Source organism: Malus sylvestris, chromosome 15 (genome assembly GCF_916048215.2).
Source record: "Malus sylvestris chromosome 15, drMalSylv7.2, whole genome shotgun sequence".
NCBI classification, from domain to species: domain Eukaryota; kingdom Viridiplantae; phylum Streptophyta; class Magnoliopsida; order Rosales; family Rosaceae; genus Malus; species Malus sylvestris.
In genome coordinates this window covers 8,740,354-8,758,458 of record NC_062274.1, presented here as the reverse complement: position 1 = coordinate 8,758,458, position 18,105 = coordinate 8,740,354, and the positions used below count along the sequence as shown (strand labels likewise).

General features: G+C 39.7%; 3 protein-coding genes across 3 annotated transcripts; 1 reads left to right on the top strand and 2 right to left on the bottom strand.

Annotated features, from left to right (window-relative positions):
- Positions 1-1,407: 1,407 nt before the first annotated feature.
- Positions 1,408-4,013, bottom strand: LOC126605783 (transcription factor HY5-like). Its single transcript, XM_050273217.1, has 4 exons — positions 3,825-4,013; positions 3,174-3,354; positions 2,903-3,059; positions 1,408-1,988 (listed from the first exon to the last, which is right to left on the bottom strand). The coding sequence occupies exons 1-4, from the start codon at positions 3,919-3,921 to the stop codon at positions 1,929-1,931; spliced, it is 495 nt and encodes a 164-aa protein (XP_050129174.1). The 5' UTR covers positions 3,922-4,013; the 3' UTR covers positions 1,408-1,928.
- Positions 4,014-7,168: 3,155 nt separating this feature from the next.
- On the bottom strand, positions 7,169-9,364 carry LOC126605782 (protein OVEREXPRESSOR OF CATIONIC PEROXIDASE 3-like). The gene is made up of 4 exons (XM_050273216.1): positions 9,010-9,364; positions 8,506-8,919; positions 7,713-8,042; positions 7,169-7,592 (listed from the first exon to the last, which is right to left on the bottom strand). Exons 1-4 carry the CDS (start codon positions 9,202-9,204, stop codon positions 7,452-7,454), a joined length of 1,080 nt encoding a protein of 359 aa, XP_050129173.1. The 5' UTR covers positions 9,205-9,364; the 3' UTR covers positions 7,169-7,451.
- Positions 9,365-10,582: 1,218 nt separating this feature from the next.
- On the top strand, positions 10,583-13,266 carry LOC126605551 (uncharacterized). The gene is made up of 3 exons (XM_050272965.1): positions 10,583-10,874; positions 12,000-12,231; positions 12,754-13,266. The coding sequence occupies exons 1-3, from the start codon at positions 10,747-10,749 to the stop codon at positions 13,054-13,056; spliced, it is 663 nt and encodes a 220-aa protein (XP_050128922.1). The 5' UTR covers positions 10,583-10,746; the 3' UTR covers positions 13,057-13,266.
- Positions 13,267-18,105: the final 4,839 nt, after the last annotated feature.

The following is an 18,105-nucleotide window of genomic DNA, read 5'->3' as shown; positions in this document are numbered from 1 at the left end:
ACATTATAAAATGTTGATCTGGTTTAATAATAACCACACAAAACAGAAGGGCACGAAAGGACACAGAAGTGAGTGGGCATACAATCCTTGCCCTATTGAAAATTTCTCCTCATTGAGTTGCTTTGTTGACTTGAGACAGTTCAGTCCAATTGTACACGGACACGTGTATGTAACCGGTTGGGTGGTCTCCATCAAGGAGGAGAGAGAGGAAACAATCAACAATTGTTGTGTATTTTTTAAGTCTTAATTTTTGTAATTTATTGTTTGCTGGTACCAGGCCGTAGTGGGAGGTGTCGGTGGCTTATTTCCTCCCCCATTTTACAGCGGCTTGTTTGGCTCCGCCGTCCGGATTTTTTTGCAATTTTACCACCCGTAGTAAAAGTAAATCTTCTTCAACGAGAACTGAAAAGCCCCTACATCCACCGATTAAGAATCAAGAGAAGTTCATTCACAAAATACTTACCTCTGCAAAAGAAAATCAATAAATAATGAGTTCGTTTTGTCGTCCAATTGTATAAAAATATATCATTGTTACGATCACATCTGTTTGTTAAAGTTGATTGACTAAATAATTTTAGTTTTAATTGGTTTTTTGCATATATAATTTCTATAAAGTGATAAATAATATGAATAGTTATGATTATAGACACGACGTTTTATGAATCAATCACTAAATGTTTTGAGGAACTCTTCCTCATCCATGAGCGGTTAAACATTGTTTCGGATCCCAACTTAACTAATAAGTAACTTATCGATGTGGAATTCATATATAATTCAACATACTCGTTCATATGGGATCACCACATAGTGTTCTAGTGGGCCACATGTACAAATTCATCATCAACCATTTAAGCGTGAAAGCAAGACAAAGTAGTAAATTGATAATTCGGGCAAGACAAGATAAAAACTCAAAACCAATCAACCCGCTCAGATATGGTAAGATTTTGAATGCTACAACAACGATCTAGTACCAACCACATTGATATTGCCTCAAACTCATCAACTTAGCGCATACAAGACAAATGTTAAAATTCTATCACAAAATGACTCGAGATCCTAAGAGTGAAAACATTCATTATATATTGTATTTTATTTTGTCACTCTTCTTATTTGAGATTCATGTATTCTTCCGCAAATGTAACTACCAAGTGGATTCTCAAATTTTGACAATACAATTCCTATTTTAAGAGATACTAAACTTTGCACAAAACTTGTAATTCAAATGTGTTAAAAGCGTTTACCCATGCCCCCGGGTTCTCTTTCCAATCTCTTTCATTCAATATCGCTTGTGTAAAATATATATTATATTTTAGTTCTTGGATGGAATTTAAATTTAGATTCATCCATGGTATGACATCAGAACTTCAATTTTATGGGCATTTTAGTTGGTTGATGATACTAGAAAAATTACTGTTAAAACATTATTTCCATCACTCCATGCAGATAAATTGCGTATTGAGTAGACTAAAACGCAATTAACTCTCCTTCAACCACAGGTTTAAAGCTCCGACAAGGTTTTAACGAGGCCACACAACGCACCATATCCTCTTATAGCCACCTCTACTATTTCCATTTGCTCTTTCTCTGAGCTATTATCACTCTCATGAATCAGCGTTCCTCCTGGACTTGGCACTCTTTGCACACAATTCTACTAGTGTTTTCATTTTTGAGTCATATCTACACTCGGTTGCTGTCGCCGCAGTCGGAGCAAAGCCTGCGCCATACCGACGACAGCAGAGTACAAGAAATGGGAAGCAAACGAGGTACTAGTGAAGATAACTAATACGAAAGCTAATCTAAGATTCAGAAGCCTAAGTCCTTTTGCGTGTGATGTTTCAATGGACGCTTGGAACACTAAAGTTGTATCGCCTCCACTTTGCACTCGCAACTTCTTATGGACACTCGGATCCCAAATAGTCCTACATGGATCAATCCGCATTTGCACTACCACCTGCTCCTCTCCGGCTTGCTGTTGTGTTCTTCAATATCTGCCACAAAAAATTAAAATGACAAATGTTACCAATGAGTAAATGCCGCGTTACATCAAACTCGCCACGAATTACATAAAAATGGAATATAACAATATTAGCATATACAACCCCTGTCTAGTGAACAATTAAGACTTTCAGTAAAAGCTCAGTCAGGGTTTCTGATCGACCAACACTTTCGAATCATGCTAAGAACTTGGACGCTACTCAATATTTTCCAATTCGAACAATGACAAGGTGTAGAATTTGGGACTCATATTGATGTTCCAAGCCGTCTAAACTTTTGCAAAATGGCTTGTGCATAGCTTGTGAATTGGATAGCAAAAAGAGTACTATTTGGCTCTAAGCACCGGAACATTTCTGCGCCGTCCCAACATGGTATGATGTGTGAAAAAATCTTTTACTGTAAGTAAAATCACATATTACTATGAATTACCATTGTAAACTACATGAAACATGTTAACTGGGATAAATTTGAAGCAACTAGTCAGTGGACCAAAGGGAGTTTGGCACCATTATAATTCTATTCCATAAACTCCCCATACCTCTGCAGCTTTCTTTCTTATCAAGCAAAGCAAAGTAATGGATTTGGTGGGGTAGACCCCACAGCCCCTACCCCATTCATTACACTTTCCATTTTTGATAACAAGTGATAAGGTGACACCAAGGCCCTCCCCAACAGAACTGTAAATTTATCCCATCAAATTTCCTTTCCCACAGTACCCCATATCCAATTGTTTTGTCACATATAAACACATTCCAACTAGTGACTCTATGTTGATTGAAAACATATATTTGTATGCACATAGCATCACTAACTTTAAGAAATGGGCATCAAATTTTAAGGAGTTGGATTTCGATTTCGTGCCGTGAAAGACTGAAACATAATGATAATGGGGTAATGATACACATACTTGTCTAAGCATCTGATTCTCATTCTGCAGAGTGGAAAGCCTCTCATCAAGCTCAGAATTCTTCTGCTCCAATTCTTTGACTCTCACTTCCAAATCATTCAAATACGCCTTCTTCCTCTCCCTTGCTTGCTGTGCTGAAACTCTATTCCTCAACAACCTATTAATTTTGCACCCACATATTTAGACAATTCACCAAAATATCAACGACCCCATCGCACAATAAAAGGGCAGAACGGTAAAATCATCCAGAAAGAGGTGCATCTGAACCCACCTCTTCAGCCGCTTGCTTTCCTTGTCTGCTGGATTTCTTGCTCTCTTTCTTTGACTCTCACCAGCCGCTTGGACCCGGTCTGGGCCGGCCAACGAGCCGTTTTCCAGGCCGGAAGCCGACGCTCCCGCCGATTCTCCGCCGATCTCCGGCACTCTTCTGATCTCCTCATCACTTTCCATGCCTGAATTTAGGCAAATAAATTTTTATTTTTTTTGGATCCAATAAACGAAAACAAAAAACATAAGAAATGTAGAAAGTCAACTGCTTTTCATCTGAACAATGTAACAGGGCAGAGTTTTCCCGGGAAACAAACAACCAGCCAGTTGAGGAAATCGTCGATTCTACATGAACCAGATGGGAAATTTCCAAGTTCTTTGGATTTATAAAGATATACTTGTTGAACTCAAGCTTTCAACTTATTATCTGGAACAATGTAAGAGCAAAGATTTTCCATCCGAAAAAGCATTTTCCCGGGAAAATAACAACTACCGAGCTCAGAAAATCCTGGATATAACAAAACCCAGATGCGAAATCTCGAAATTCTTCGGATTAGCAAATAAAGTAGACAAATTGAAACAAACCAAAGATATACTTTCTGGAAAGAAAAAAAAAACCCTTCAAAAAACTACTAAACGAAATGAAAAATCAAACCTTCTTTAACTTCAAGATGAAATGCGGAGCTGGAAGACCTTTCGCTGCTGGAAGGCAGAGAGCTCGCAGCGAGGGAGCTCGTCGCCTGCTCTTGCATTTTTCTCAGCTAAATCCAATCCAACAGGGATAGAAATAAAATCGAACTTTCTGCGGCTTCTTTCTGCCGAAACAAAATTAAAAGAGCGGGACAACAATGTTTGAGCGAGTAAATAACAGAGAGAGGTGGATTTGCAGCCGTCAAAGACTGTGCAGATCTGAGGGTTGTGGGAGTGTGAGCGTGGAGAGTTGTGAGCCATGAGGTGTGGCAGTAATCAAAGGTTTGGAGGGAGGGAGCGTGGAGGTTTGGTGACCGTTGGATTGGGGTTTGATCGAACGGCCGATGTGGAGGGTTGCGAGGGTGGTGCGGTGAACTGGGACAGTGTGGAACCAGAAGTCCACATTGTAAAGAAATTTTTAGTTATAACGGGAATACATATGATATATCATGTGTTTTTATGCAAGTGATGAAAATTTTTAATTTTTAAGTTATTAACCTTTTAACACACATAACCCACAATTTATATAAGAATACGTGGTGTACTATCTTGTATGACAGTGATATCGAAATATCTCTCCACATTGTGTGCTAGATGTAAAGTGCATGTGTTTCTTCATTTTGGGGAAGCATCCAGAGTTAGGTTTGCCATGGAATTTTGGATACTCCATACCTTTGAGGTAACGTGTGCGAGATGTCCATAACTTGATAATCTTTATTGACCGCTAACATGACTATTAACTAACTGCATAAATTCTGGATATGGACAGCCAACTATTAGTCTAATAGTAAATCATTGCTACTAAAGTTTAATTACACCACGTAATTGAGTGTTTCTCTTACACATCAGTTTAAAATGACGTATTATATCTATGAGATCGAGCAATATATATGCTGATTAATATGATCGTTATAACGTACGTGCATATTATCGAGTCGTTGAATACATATAGAAGAGTAAAGCTGCCCCAAAGGAAAGCAAGGGAGATCATTAGACCAATGCTTATAAAGTGAGCTAACTATAACAAGGACGTTGGGTACAGAAGCATGGTCAAATGTTAACCAATTCGAAAAGATAACATATCTTGAAGTTGTTTAGGTGTTCCTTACAAGCCAGTTTTCAGAGATAGGTTATGCATGTAGTCTATTAACAAAAAAAAGGTTATAAAAAACCCATTTAGAAAAATCCTAGATATGTGATTCACGTTTGCGCTACATTACATTTGAGGTAACAATGTACCGGCTGAATACATATTAATCATGTTTGCATATATGAGGAGATTCAAACTTAAAATCTCTAACGAGTGTGCTAAATTAACGTATATGATGATTCGATTTTTACCTGATAAGGGTGATAAGTCTTTCACTCTTGATCTACCTTCCCTTGGGTGAATGGTAGATTGCCTAATGAAGCTCTTTTCAGAGTTGTGGAGGTAAAGAACTCGAAGACGACCCAATACCAGTTAGGTTTGACAACTCCATAGATTCGTGATTTCTGAAACATGAGTCTCTCTTTTGATTTTAGAACATATAAATCTACCGTCACATAAAAGACATTAGATATCTCTAGATATCCCCTTTGAAGATACCAACTTGAGATGTTAAGTGCGAAGTTGCATTCCAAATTTACAACAATGTAACTTCATTTTTGGTGTCTTATATGCAACATGCAAGTGTTGGACCACAACTATAAGGAACAAAAAAAAAAAGGCGCTTTTTAGTTATTTTGCTTATTTACTTGTGAGATATTTTAAATTCAATTATCGTGAATGATGAGTTTAATATTAATTATAGAATATGATAGAAAACATCTAACTACACACTTTCTTTTTTATTTCTTTTCCTGGCTTCGGTGTTTGGGTCGAGAGTTTTTGTTTCTCTATCCTTAATAATAAAGAAAGTTAAGTATAAATATTTGTTTGCTAAAAAAAATGCTGTCAAAAGATTTCTATTCCAAATTCCACCAAATTATTATGTCAAATTCATTTTGTAGTTTAGCTCAAATATCCTATCCATCGTTGTATTAAAAAACAGAAAGAAAAAAAACATATATAATTAACTTAATTATGATGCTTTACTGCAGTGACAAAAATCAATCATACCTATTTACTATGGTGCATGTTTGATCCTCACCAGTCTCCCTGCCTTCTAACAACTAACAACTTAAACAGTATCGTTTGTCAAATAAAATATAAAAAAAACTTAACCCATGGTTTACACTAACAATAGTACAAATGCTAGAATCTGTAAATGACATACATTGCTAAACCTAACCGATTAAATATGCGTTGAAGAATCCAATTAAAATAAACGGATGGATCTAATACGTAAATATACTTTACCAAACCTTGTAAAAGCTTTGTGTATTTCTTCTAAATCAGAAGCAAATGGAGATGGGCTTCTCCCACCATTTCCTCACTACAACGTTGGGCATCAAACTAATCCGTCGGCATACCACTTTGTCGGTACCCTCGATTGATATGAAATGCCAAATAATTACAAGAGGTGATATGTTGGAACACCATTTCTTAAGTTACAAGAATTTCATCGAACATGTTGAATATAATATCCATACGGCATAAGAATTCATACAAACGATATTGGAGAAGGGAAGACTCGGAGATTGCTTGTTCTATTATACAGCAGCTTATATACGCACAAAAGTAATGACTAGGAATGAATGAAAGCCTAAAATCACACATCATAAAATGCACTACAAACTAAGGCATCTGGGTTCATGCATCGGATTTTCGGAAAAGAGCACGAAACATTTTCAAGAATTTGCTTTTGAAAGAATTAGGGTTCTTGGTTGGGACAGAACGGCTACGGGGGCATGCAGCGAGTGCTGCATTTGAATGGCTATAGGCCTCGAGTCCACCGGGTTTGGCACTTTGGCAGGGCCTCAGCTCTCTTGAGTCGGCCCTGCCTCCCTCTCTTTGCAACACTAACTTATCGTCCCATATCAACCCCGACGATCCTTGCCTCCTAAATGTGGATGCAGACCTTGCTAACGTTGCCATGGCCTTCTCTTGGACAGTCGTGAACTTGTGATGGTATTTGGTTTGTGCAGGAATTGTGGTAATACCAATCTAGATGATTAGGCTATTATATATAAGAGAGGAAGAGAGAAGATTCCAAGGGGAGAAGAAACCGAAAGAGGTCAGGGGATGGCATCTAAACGAATAACACGCTTTCGATCGGTCTAATCTTTTGCTTGAAGTTGTTGCTTCTATTAAACTAATGTTGTAAACATATTCTGTTTATGTCTTTTAGTGTAAGATCAAAGCTCTCTCTAGGCAAACGAAGAAGATTAGAGGTCAAATATTTTTCATTACCAACGTTTTCTGATACCAAATATTATTTCGAACTAAGGGAAGACTTCATTCAGCTAATCTTTTTCTTTTGGGTACATTGGATGTGAATGAAACCATAATCCGAGCTAACATTCCCTAATCCAAATTTTGTCCCCACCCCGTCATCATCGAGCTAGCCCGAGGCCAACACAGATGTTACAAAAACAAAAATAAGGTGAGACTTAAACCCTATCAGATGTCATTATAAACATTTAAGTACCTGATTTATACATCGGTTCACTAGACAGTATTAGGGGCAGGCCGTTGATAGGGAACCCGAGAATCTGGAACGCCTTCCTCAGAACGTTTGTCTTCAAACCATTTCACAACTCTTTTGCGGGGAAGGTTTGTCACATGCACTATGCTGCTGACCATTGCATTCTGTATCACATATCAAACATACAGAGCATGAGGAAATCGCGAACAAGTTCTTTTAACTCAAATATCAAATGAAAGTGCATTATATCGTTCAAAATCAATCAGCATAAAACATTCACTTACAGTGGGCCGCCTTGTTTTTCTATAAACGCTTTCAAGAGTTTCAACTTGCATTTTCTTCAGTCTCTTTTGAGCAGAAAACTTTTGTTGCCTGACATGAACGGGCACCTTCACTGCAGGTTCAAGCTTTACAGAATCTGTAGCCGTTTCCACCACGGTTTCTCGAGTTGTTTCCACAACAGTTTCTACAGACTTTGTTTGGGACACAGATATCACTGTAGCAGGTTCATCAGGTAAAGCAGCACACATCATCAAAAGACTTGGAGGGGGTTCACAAAGCAATTCGAGAACAACAGCCCTGTCAAGGCAAAGCTCAGCTGCAAGAGTTTTTATCTGCAACAAAAAGGAAAAGCGAAAATTGAAATTGATTACAGTATCACACTTGCCAGCATAAACGAAAAACCCCCAAATATCGGGAAGCAAATTGCCACAAATACTAAACCAGAGTTTACATAACTTGGTTATCTATTTTTGACTACCAAGTAATAGAAAAATATGTGTTTCCTATCTATTTCTCATTGATCCACACTTCGATTACGAACTTGGTAGTCAAAAATATTTTTCTATTTTTCGAACTTGGTAGTAAAATCGCCACATTTCCTCGGCCTCCTTAGAACTCGAAAACTAATTTTCGAATCAAAGAATCACTATCTAGCAGGATATGAAGCATCCTTTATCTTCAATTTCGTCTCCACTCTCCAGTACAGTAAATGTTTGAAAATTATGAACAATTACACAACCTTTCACATATTCATCAAACAAAATCTCATATTCAAAGACCAACGGAAACACTTACGCTGGTTTTGCGCCGACCAACTTTCAAAGCCGCCGCCAATCTCCGCAGCTGCCAAGTCTTCAACTTCACCGGACTTTCCTCTTCCTCCTCCTCCTCATCTTCATCATCATCATCGTCTTCTTCTTCTTCTTCGGCATAGCTCTCAACAACAACGTCGTCGGCGTCATCATCCTCCTCTTCATCATCGTCATCGTCGTCATCAACATCATCGTCGTCACCGTCAATTCCCAGTGCCTCTGCAACTTCCTGTTCGAGCTTCGCCAGCTCTTCTTCCGTTAAATCCTCGTCGTCAAACGATGAGTCGTCGTTTTTGAGATCCTCCTCCAGCAGCCTAAATAGCGCATCTATCGCATCCTCATTCACATCCTCCTCCTCCACCTCCGCCTCCTTTACCTCCTTCTTCCCCAAAATTTTCTACATTTAACCACAATAAAAAAGCAGAATTTCAGCTTTTTTCAAAACAGAGAAAGCACTTTACAAAAAAGCTCATTTCTGAGTTCTTACCTTCCTTATCTTCGTTTTGGAGGGCGCGACTTCGGCGCGGTGGTTCCGGCGGCGAGCCAAGGCGAGCGTGGAAGAAAACCGAGTCGGAAAATGACGTGGCAGTACTAGATTGGTGGGTGGCCGTTCTCTGAGGGAAGACGGCAACGGTAGAAAGTGAAGCCCCTTGGGTGTGTTGAGCGCCGAAGCGAAAGCCATTTTGCTGTAAGTACAAAGAATACGGGATGGGTATGTTTTTGCCGCCAAACGGTACCGTTTTAAAGGTCGCAGAACCACACCGCTTCCTGCCCGAACGCCGATGAAATAAACCAGCGCCGCCTTTCTGCCTCTGGGTTCAGGATTTATCTACTTATTTCCCAGTGTCCGTGTAAACTGTCTATAGCGTATTCAAAACGACCGTACTTTCGCGCGTTTCGTGCTAAAGCTTCAGTATGCTGTAGGCTAGGCTTTAGCCTATAGCGCTAATTACCTTCTACTCCTCTTGGGGAAAATAACGCAATTCTCATATTGCATTTTTACAAAATCGCATCATTTTATGTTTTTCGTCAATGGTCTTTCTATTCTTGGGTTAAATTAATAAACCAACATGATCCTCTTCGGATCCTTTTGGTGAGAATCTGGAGATCTATAAAACATGTCCGTTCATCATACATCGTACTGTCAGTTTATGTCAAGTACTGTTTGTATGATTTTTGACCATACGATATATAGTCGACATATATGATTCACGGATCTCGAGAATCCTCACAAAAGAACCCGAATTCATTAATAAATACTAGATTTCTAACTTTTTTATGGTCACCACATTATTTATGTCAAATTATGTGATTAATTGTTATTTTGAGACTCATTACAAATTAAGAAAGCAGTAAAAATTTATATAAAAATCAATTTAACACCTACCCCATCGTACTTAGACCTAGTTTGGGAGTGAGGTGCTTAAAAAAAAAGCACCCATGAAAAAAAGCTGTGAGGGTTTTAGGTGTTTGGTAAACTGAAAAAAATGGCTTATTTTAGAAGCTGCTGTGAGAATAAGCTGAAATCAAAGGAAAAAGCTGAAGCTGCTATTTGTAGCTTTGGAAAATTGGCTTTTTTTTTCAAAGCACACGGAACTATAGTGCTTCTTTAATGAAAAGACCCACTATCAAACTGTTTTTTTTTTTCCAAAAGCACTTTTACAAAAAAGTTTACCAAACACTCAGCTGATTTATTTCACAGCCGCTTATTCTCACAGCACAGCCGCTTATTCTCACAACAGTTTTTTTTCAAAGCACAACAATACCAAACCAGCCCTTAGTGAAAGATGAGACGATCACGTTGTAAAAAATACAGGTATGATTTACAAATGTTGTATCTCACTTAATAATTCAAGTTACATACAACATTCAACTGTCGAATTTTTAAATCACTTTGTAATAAGGGCTGTAAAATAAAAATATATGAAAACACACAAATTTATGCTATTTTAATTTTTAACTTAAAAGTGTAATATGAGAAAATAAAAATCCGCCGGTATAGTTTAAAAATCAACACAAACTTGAGTTGGTAAAATGTTAGTTTAGCCGGCCCCAAAGGCCCCGAAACCGCTTCTTCAAAGACAAACGACGCTGCGTTGGAGCAGAACTCCGTCGTTTTGGTTTTGCCGTCCACAGAAACGAGCACCAATAATAATTCTACCATACCAAAGTGAGTCTCATAACTCGTTTCTGTCATAGTTTTTGTCTGAAGTAAACCGAAAATATGGCAACGGCTCCATCTCCATCGTCATCCGCATCGTCAAAATCGTCAAAGGGATGGATAAACAGCATCTCAGCGATCGCCTCTCGCGTCTACTTCTTCCTCATCATTCTTCAGATCCCGCTTTTCAGGTACTCCAGTTCTCACTCCATTAATCCCCACACTCTCTGTATCCAAATCTGTGTAATTTTCTTCTAATTTTGATATAATCCCTAGTTGTTCAACTTGCTTGGCTATCTGGGTTTGCTTTATTTTGCTAATTTCCATGTTTTTGCATCTGGGTAATTGGTAGTTTTTCGGTTTATCGAATCTCGGTTGGTTAAAGTTTGAAACCCTCTGTGGGTTTATCTGGAATTTGGATGCACATTTTGAAGCTATTGGGACCGTATTGTTGATTTGGACTTAGATTTTTCTGAAGGATTAAGTATATTATTTGTTTTAGATTGGTCGATTGAAATTTGTGATACCCGGAGTTTGGCTTTTGGATCTGCAAAAAGGGATTTAGTTTAGCAGTTGAATTGATACACCTCTCACTTAAAACCATTCGGAATCTGGATCAGACAATTTACAGCAGTGGATGAACTGAGATAGGCGTAGTGAGAGTTGACTTGTGCTCAGAGGAAGTGTATATTTACTGAAAGTACTTCTTTAGGGAACTTATTTCTGAGAAGCGGGTAGGATTGCGTTGATTTTCAAGCATCCATATTTATAGGTTCATGTGGAACCTGTATTGATCTGGAAATGGAGGTTGATTCCCGTGGTAGAAAACTTATTTGGGAATTTTAGGTGTTCCGCAGTGTATTTATTTGAACTGATATATTGTATTGGTATTGAGCTGTTAAGTTTTAGTATTCATGTAATACGATATCTATTTTGTTCTTTGAACCTCCATTATTTACTGAAGGATTATGCATCCTTTTTGGCTTTCTTGTTTAGTACATACTTCATACACATGCTCATAACTTGTTTTTACTCTGTTCTGAATTTATCTCCTCCACGCATCTATTCTCTCATTGCATCTGCATGGGTGGTGACCGTTAAGTACCTTTTCGTATCATAATTGAGCACCATTTTCATCTTAGTTCAAAAGACACTTTGTTCCTCTGGATAGTCTTGATCAGAAGAAGAAAATCAAAATCATTTAAAATCTTTGTTCATTTAATGCCTGTGCAGATGCATTTAGAAGAAAAAGGAAAATTATAACTCTCTGTGTTCGTCTTGATAATTTTCTGTCTCTTCCTTTTCTATTGTTACAGAGTTCCATGCAGATCTGGCATGTGTACCACACCGTTGCATGTCACATCTTCCCAGCTGATTGCAAGTGAAATCTTTCCTGCTGCTGCAGTTAAGGCCCTCCTCTACCCCGGAGCTGTTGCAAATGGACTTGCAAAAAACATGACTGTCCCAAGTTGGAATAACCTATTGGAAGTCTATAACTTGACTAGTGCAAAGGAAGCCTCTCCGGTTACTGATCTCCAGCGCTTAGAGGTTCTATTTCTCAACTGACACTTTCCCCTTTCCGTTGTTTAAATGGATATTCAAATTCTATATCGAGGAAGCCTCCAATTTCTTGCTTATTCAGTGTTGCTGTCTTACGAATTATTACTTTTTGGTTCTATTTGTATTCTTTTCCACTCAATTTTCCAACTGTGACTGGGAGTCGTGTCTACTTTAGGAAGGTTAATTTTCTTATCCAGTTGGATTGATAATGATTAATGAGTATGATAGGAACCTGAGTTAACTTAGGAAAATCAGACGATCGAGTAATTGTTTTATACTTTGTTCTATGCTGTCAAGGGATTCTTTTACGCAGATGGTTTGCATCTAGGATCCATATTCATACTAAAGTACCTGGCTGAAATTTCCTCTCCCGCGATTTTCCTTGGACGGGCATTAGATATGCCCTAGAGTTCACATAGAGTTCAATATCAGCACTAGCAAACCAATAGGATTTCATGTTTGACAATCTGAAGTAGTAATCTAATATCTGTTTTTCGATAAATTCACCAGGTTCTAGCTGGAAGTTACTTCGCTGTGGCTGGAGCTCTTGTGGGAATTCTAAAACGAGGGAGGATGAGCATGTTCGGGATGCTTCTAGTTCTCTGGGGCCTCATCAAAGAAGGGATTCTCGGAAAGCCCGTGAACACAGACCCTACAAAAGCTGTGTTTGTCTACCCAACCATGCTCATTGCTGTAATCGCTGCTTTCTCGTCTGTAAAGTATAATATGAAGAAGGCTGCTGCAAGAAGTGCACCTGCAGCAAGGCCCATTGCAAAGCCTCTTCAAAGGTCTTCAAAATCTAAGCTGAAATGAGTTAAAGTATGTAATCCATCAAATTTTTGTTCAACCTTTCGGGGTTCGTGAGGAAACTGTACGTTTTGGTTCCAATATGTTGTGTTTCTGAAAAAAAATTATCGTCAGTATTGAAAATTACAGTTGTTTCTCCAATCTTTCATGTAAAAATTACAGTTGATTCTATGCTTCCTGTTAAAATACATCTACAAAGATTCAATTCCGTACCTATATTTTCAATTGCATGGAATTTGGTCCCGATAATTTGCCCAATGTTCCAATCCGAGGGCATCTGTCAACTTCTTGTTAATTTCTTGTGCAAAATCTTCATGCACATTCTCGTATTGGATATTATTTCCGACTTGTATCAATTAAGATAAATTGTAAGAAAATTACGTGGTCGATCACCCAAATTTTATTGGATCTCTGTAATTAAATAAAACTTCTAAATCAAATATTTGTAATGCTAAAGCTATGGTTTAGAGGTATTCTTTTTCAAACGTCTTAGGTTCTAATCCCGTTGACGACGGGTTCGAACCAATTAATTTTCCCACCATTAGTGTAAATGACTCCATGATCACGTCGAATCCTTATGAAATTCTCCGCCTATGTCTTACATGGCCGGTCCCAAGCCCGGATAAAGGAGGAGGGGGAGGGCGTCAGGTAGTCGACAGCCGGCACTCCATGATCACGTCGAATCCTTATGAAAATGAATCCAGAACAAAATCGCGCTAAAGCTAGGGCGTCACCCGTAAGTGGCGCGCTGTGTGGCCTGAGCACAGTGATAAGTGAGCAAGGGTCGCTGTATCTCCATCGGCACCCGGATGCAGTGTTAAATGAGCAAGGGGGCCATAGAAACTTCTTTTCGAACGACTCCACTCAAAGTTGTTTGGGAGCATATGCTCCTATCAACTTTACCCGGGACACACAAAAGAAGTACTTTGATCCTATTAGACGGGGGAGGGTGAAGAAGCTAGGACAGAAGGGTAGAGTTCAAGAGAGCAAAATGCGTTTAGGAACGTGGAATATAGGAACCTTAACGGGAAAATCTATGGAAGTAGTGGAAGTTATGGTGAGGAGAAGGATAAATATTATGTGCCTACAAGAAACTAAGTGGGTTGGTAGTAAGGCAAAGGATCTAGAAAACTCAGGGTTTAAACTTTGGTATTCGGGCACAAATAGAACGAGAAACGGTGTTGGCATCATCGTGGACAAGACCTTGGTACAAGATGTTGTAGATGTCAAGAGGGTAGGAGATAGAATCATGGCAATCAAGATTGTAATAGGACAAGAACTTATCAATGTGATTAGTGCGTACGCACCTCAAGTAGGGTTGGATACGAGTTCGAAGGAGAAATTTTGGGAAGATCTTGGAGACTTGGTGCAAGGAATTGCTCAGACGGAGAAGTTATTTATAGGAGGAGATTTAAATGGACACGTGGGCAGGGAGACAGGCAACTATGGAGGTTTTCATGGTGGCCATGGTTTTGGGGAGAGAAACGAGGATGGGGAAGCTATCTTGGATTTTGCAATGGCATATGATCTCTTCTTAGCCAACACCTTCTTTAAGAAGAGAGAAGAACATGTGATCACCTACAAGAGTGGGTCGTCAAAAACACAAATAGATTTTCTTCTAATGAGGAAAGGGGATCGTATAACTTGTAAGGATTGCAAAGTTATACCAGGAGAGAGCGTGGCTAATCAACATCGCTTGTTGGTGATGGATGTACATATCAAAAGAGTAAGACAAAAGAACAAGACTTGGAAGTGCCCAAGGACTAGATGGTGGAATCTAAAAGAAGAAAAACAAGCCATTTTCAAAGAGAAGGTAATCACCCAATGTGTGTGGGATAGAGAGGGGGAAGCTAGCCAAATGTGGGATTCCATGGCTAGTTGTATCCGAAAAGTAGCAAAAGAGGTATTAGGAGAGTCCAAGGGCTTTGCCCCACACCAAAAGGAATCTTGGTGGTGGAATGAGGAGGTACAAACAAAGGTGAAGGCTAAGAAGGAATGTTGTAAAGCCTTATACAAGGAGAGGACTGATGAAAATGGTGAAAGGTATAGAAAAGCGAAGCAAGAGGCGAAGAAAGCTGTCAGAGAAGCTAAGTTAGCGGCTTACGACGATATGTATAAACGACTAGATACCAAAGAAGGAGAGTTGGATATCTATAAACTATCTAGAGCAAGGGAAAAGAAGACAAGGGACCTAAACCAAGTGAGGTGCATCAAGGATGAGGATGGAAATGTTCTTGCTACAGAGAACGCGGTTAAAGACAGATGGAGAGGTTATTTTCATAATCTTTTCAATGAAGGACATGAAATGAGTGCTTCTTTAGGGGAGTTGAGTAACTCAGAAGAGTGTAGAAACTACTCTTTTTATCGTCGAATCCGGAAGGAAGAAGTGGTTGTAGCTTTGAAGAAGATGAAGCATAAAAAAGCAATAGGCCCAGACGATATACCAATCGAAGTGTGGAAACTTTTGGGAGAGACAGGTATAACATGGCTCACTGACCTTTTCAATAGGATTTTGAAAACGAAGAAGATGCCAAATGAGTGGCGAATGAGCACTTTGGTGCCTATCTACAAGAATAAGGGCGACGTACAAAATTGCATGAACTATAGGGGTATTAAGCTAATGAGTCATACAATGAAGCTCTGGGAGAGAGTCATTGAGCATAGATTGAGGCAAGAGACACGGGTTTCGGACAACCAATTCGGGTTCATGCCAGGGCGCTCAACCATGGAGGCAATCTATCTCTTACGAAGATTGATGGAAAGATATAGAGATGGGAAAAAGGATTTACACATGGTCTTTATAGATTTGGAAAAAGCGTATGATAGGGTCCCAAGAGACATTCTTTGGAGGATTTTAGAGAAGAAAGGAGTACGAGTAGCATATATCCAAGCTATAAAGGATATGTATGAAGGAGCAAAGACTGCCGTAAGAACTCATGAAGGACAAACCGAAAGCTTTCCCATAACTGTAGGATTACATCAAGGCTCATCCTTAAGTCCTTACCTTTTTGCGTTGGTAATGGATGAGTTAACACGACATATTCAAGATGATATTCCTTGGTGTATGCTTTTCGCAGACGATATAGTGTTGATAGATGAAACTCAGGAAGGGGTAAATGCAAAGCTTAACCTTTGGAGAGAAGTGTTGGAATCTAAAGGTCTTCGCCTAAGCCGATCAAAGACAGAATATATGAAGTGCAAGTTCAGTGCAAATGGAGGCCAAAACGAGTTAGGGGTGAGGATCGGAGATCAAGAAATACCAAAGAGCGACCGTTTTCGTTACCTAGGATCTATCTTGCAAAAGAACGGAGAATTAGATGGAGATCTCAACCATAGAATACAAGCTGGATGGATGAAGTGGAAGAGTGCATCCGGCGTGTTGTGTGACCGCCGTATGCCACTGAAGCTCAAGGGAAAATTTTATAGGACGGCAATAAGGCCGGCGATGCTGTATGGCACAGAATGTTGGGCGGTGAAACATCAACACGTACACAAAATGAGTGTAGCGGAGATGAGGATGCTTCGTTGGATGTGTGGGCACACGAGAAATGATAAGATTAGGAATGAGGATATCCGGGGTAAAGTAGGAGTAGCCGAAATTGAAGGAAAGATGAGAGAAAATCGGTTACGGTGGTTTGGACATGTGCAAAGAAGGCCTACTGACGTTCCGATTAGAAGATGCGACTATGGGACAGAGGTTCAGGGCCGAAGGGGTAGAGGAAGACCTAGGAAAACTTTGGAAGAGACTCTAAGAAAAGACTTAGAGTACTTAGATCTAACGAAGGACATGACACAGGATCGAGCACAATGGCGTTCTAAGATTTATATAGCCGATCCCACTCAGTGACTTGGATTTTCCAAGTCTCCAACCGAGAAGTTTTCCTCACTCGGGAAATTAAGGGAACACTACCCCAACCTACATGCTCCACTCAGAAAGCTTCAACATACAAGCTTTAACAAAAGAAAATTCAAAGAACTTAGCGAAGAAGGCTTTGGTGTATTTAACACAATACGTTGAAATGAAGGAAAGCTTATTTATTGATATCCCCGATAAGCTACAAATATGTACATATACATGAGTCAAAATAAGCACACAAGAGGGAGCCTTCACAAAGGTTGCTTAGGAGAAGTCTCAGCAGTCGGTAGAGCCCCAGAAAGAGAAGGCACCGGAGGGGGATCATTTGGAGCCTCAGTACTGGACAGAACCCTAGAAGGAGGAGGCATCAGAGGTTGATCATTTGGAGCTTCATTACGCGGTACAGCCCCAGAAGACGAAGGCAATAAATGCCTTTGGAACAAACCCACAAATCTCTGATGATCAAGTAAAACCTGACCATCAGTTTCCTTCATCTGGTCAAGCTTCCTCTTCATGTTTGTAGCATAGTCATGTGCGAGCCGGTGCAACTGTTTATTCTCATGCTTGAGCCCTCTAATCTCCTGTTTGAGACTCATCACTTCAGCCGCCAATGATTCAACTTGGCGGGTTCGAGCAAATAGGCGTTGGGCCATATTAGACACAGAACCTGCACACTGAACACTGAGAGCCAGCGAATCCTTAACAGCTAACTCATCAGACCGTTTGGAAAGTAGTCTGTTATCTTTGGGAGTGAGAAGGTTCCTGGCCACCACCGCAGCGGTCATATCATTCTTCATCACGGAATCCCCAACGGTAAGAGGACCAGTAGGGGAGACGAAGGATGGGCGCCATATGTTGTCTGGAGAAGGCGGGGCTGCCTCTTCAACAAGGTTCAAGTCAAAACGACGGTCGGAGGGGCCAGACATTTTCAAAGGTGTTGAAGAGAGAAGAGGTCGGACAAATCAAGATCTTAGAAGTGCAAGAATGAAGCTTCTACTGGTGGAGATTCAAGTGTGCTTTGGAACTTAATGCCAGCCCCTATAAAAATCTGCACTCGACGAAGCTTCAGAAATCGAAGAGGCGCCTGCTCAGAAATCGAAGAGGCGTTTGCTTTCTCAAAAGCTGGGCTGCTTAGAGATCACGAGGGTTGATCTCAGAAATCGAAGAGGCGTTTGCTTTCTCAAAAGTTGGGCTGCTCA

Excerpts from the sequence above, each read along its gene's own strand:
- LOC126605783 (XM_050273217.1), bottom strand. The coding sequence starts at position 3,921 with ATGCAAGAGCAGGCGACGAGCTCCCTCGCTGCGAGCTCTCTGCCTTCC. Across the intron at positions 3,355-3,824 it reads TCATCTTGAAGTTAAAGAAG|GCATGGAAAGTGATGAGGAG; the intron begins GTTTGATTTTTC and ends GCCTAAATTCAG. Across the intron at positions 3,060-3,173 it reads GAAAGCAAGCGGCTGAAGAG|GTTGTTGAGGAATAGAGTTT; the intron begins GTGGGTTCAGAT and ends CAAAATTAATAG.
- LOC126605782 (XM_050273216.1), bottom strand. The coding sequence starts at position 9,204 with ATGGCTTTCGCTTCGGCGCTCAACACACCCAAGGGGCTTCACTTTCTA. Across the intron at positions 8,043-8,505 it reads TTGGTCGGCGCAAAACCAGC|ATAAAAACTCTTGCAGCTGA; the intron begins GTAAGTGTTTCC and ends TTTTTGTTGCAG. Across the intron at positions 7,593-7,712 it reads GAAAAACAAGGCGGCCCACT|AATGCAATGGTCAGCAGCAT; the intron begins GTAAGTGAATGT and ends TATGTGATACAG.
- LOC126605551 (XM_050272965.1), top strand. The coding sequence starts at position 10,747 with ATGGCAACGGCTCCATCTCCATCGTCATCCGCATCGTCAAAATCGTCA. Across the intron at positions 10,875-11,999 it reads CTTCAGATCCCGCTTTTCAG|AGTTCCATGCAGATCTGGCA; the intron begins GTACTCCAGTTC and ends CTATTGTTACAG. Across the intron at positions 12,232-12,753 it reads CTGATCTCCAGCGCTTAGAG|GTTCTAGCTGGAAGTTACTT; the intron begins GTTCTATTTCTC and ends TAAATTCACCAG.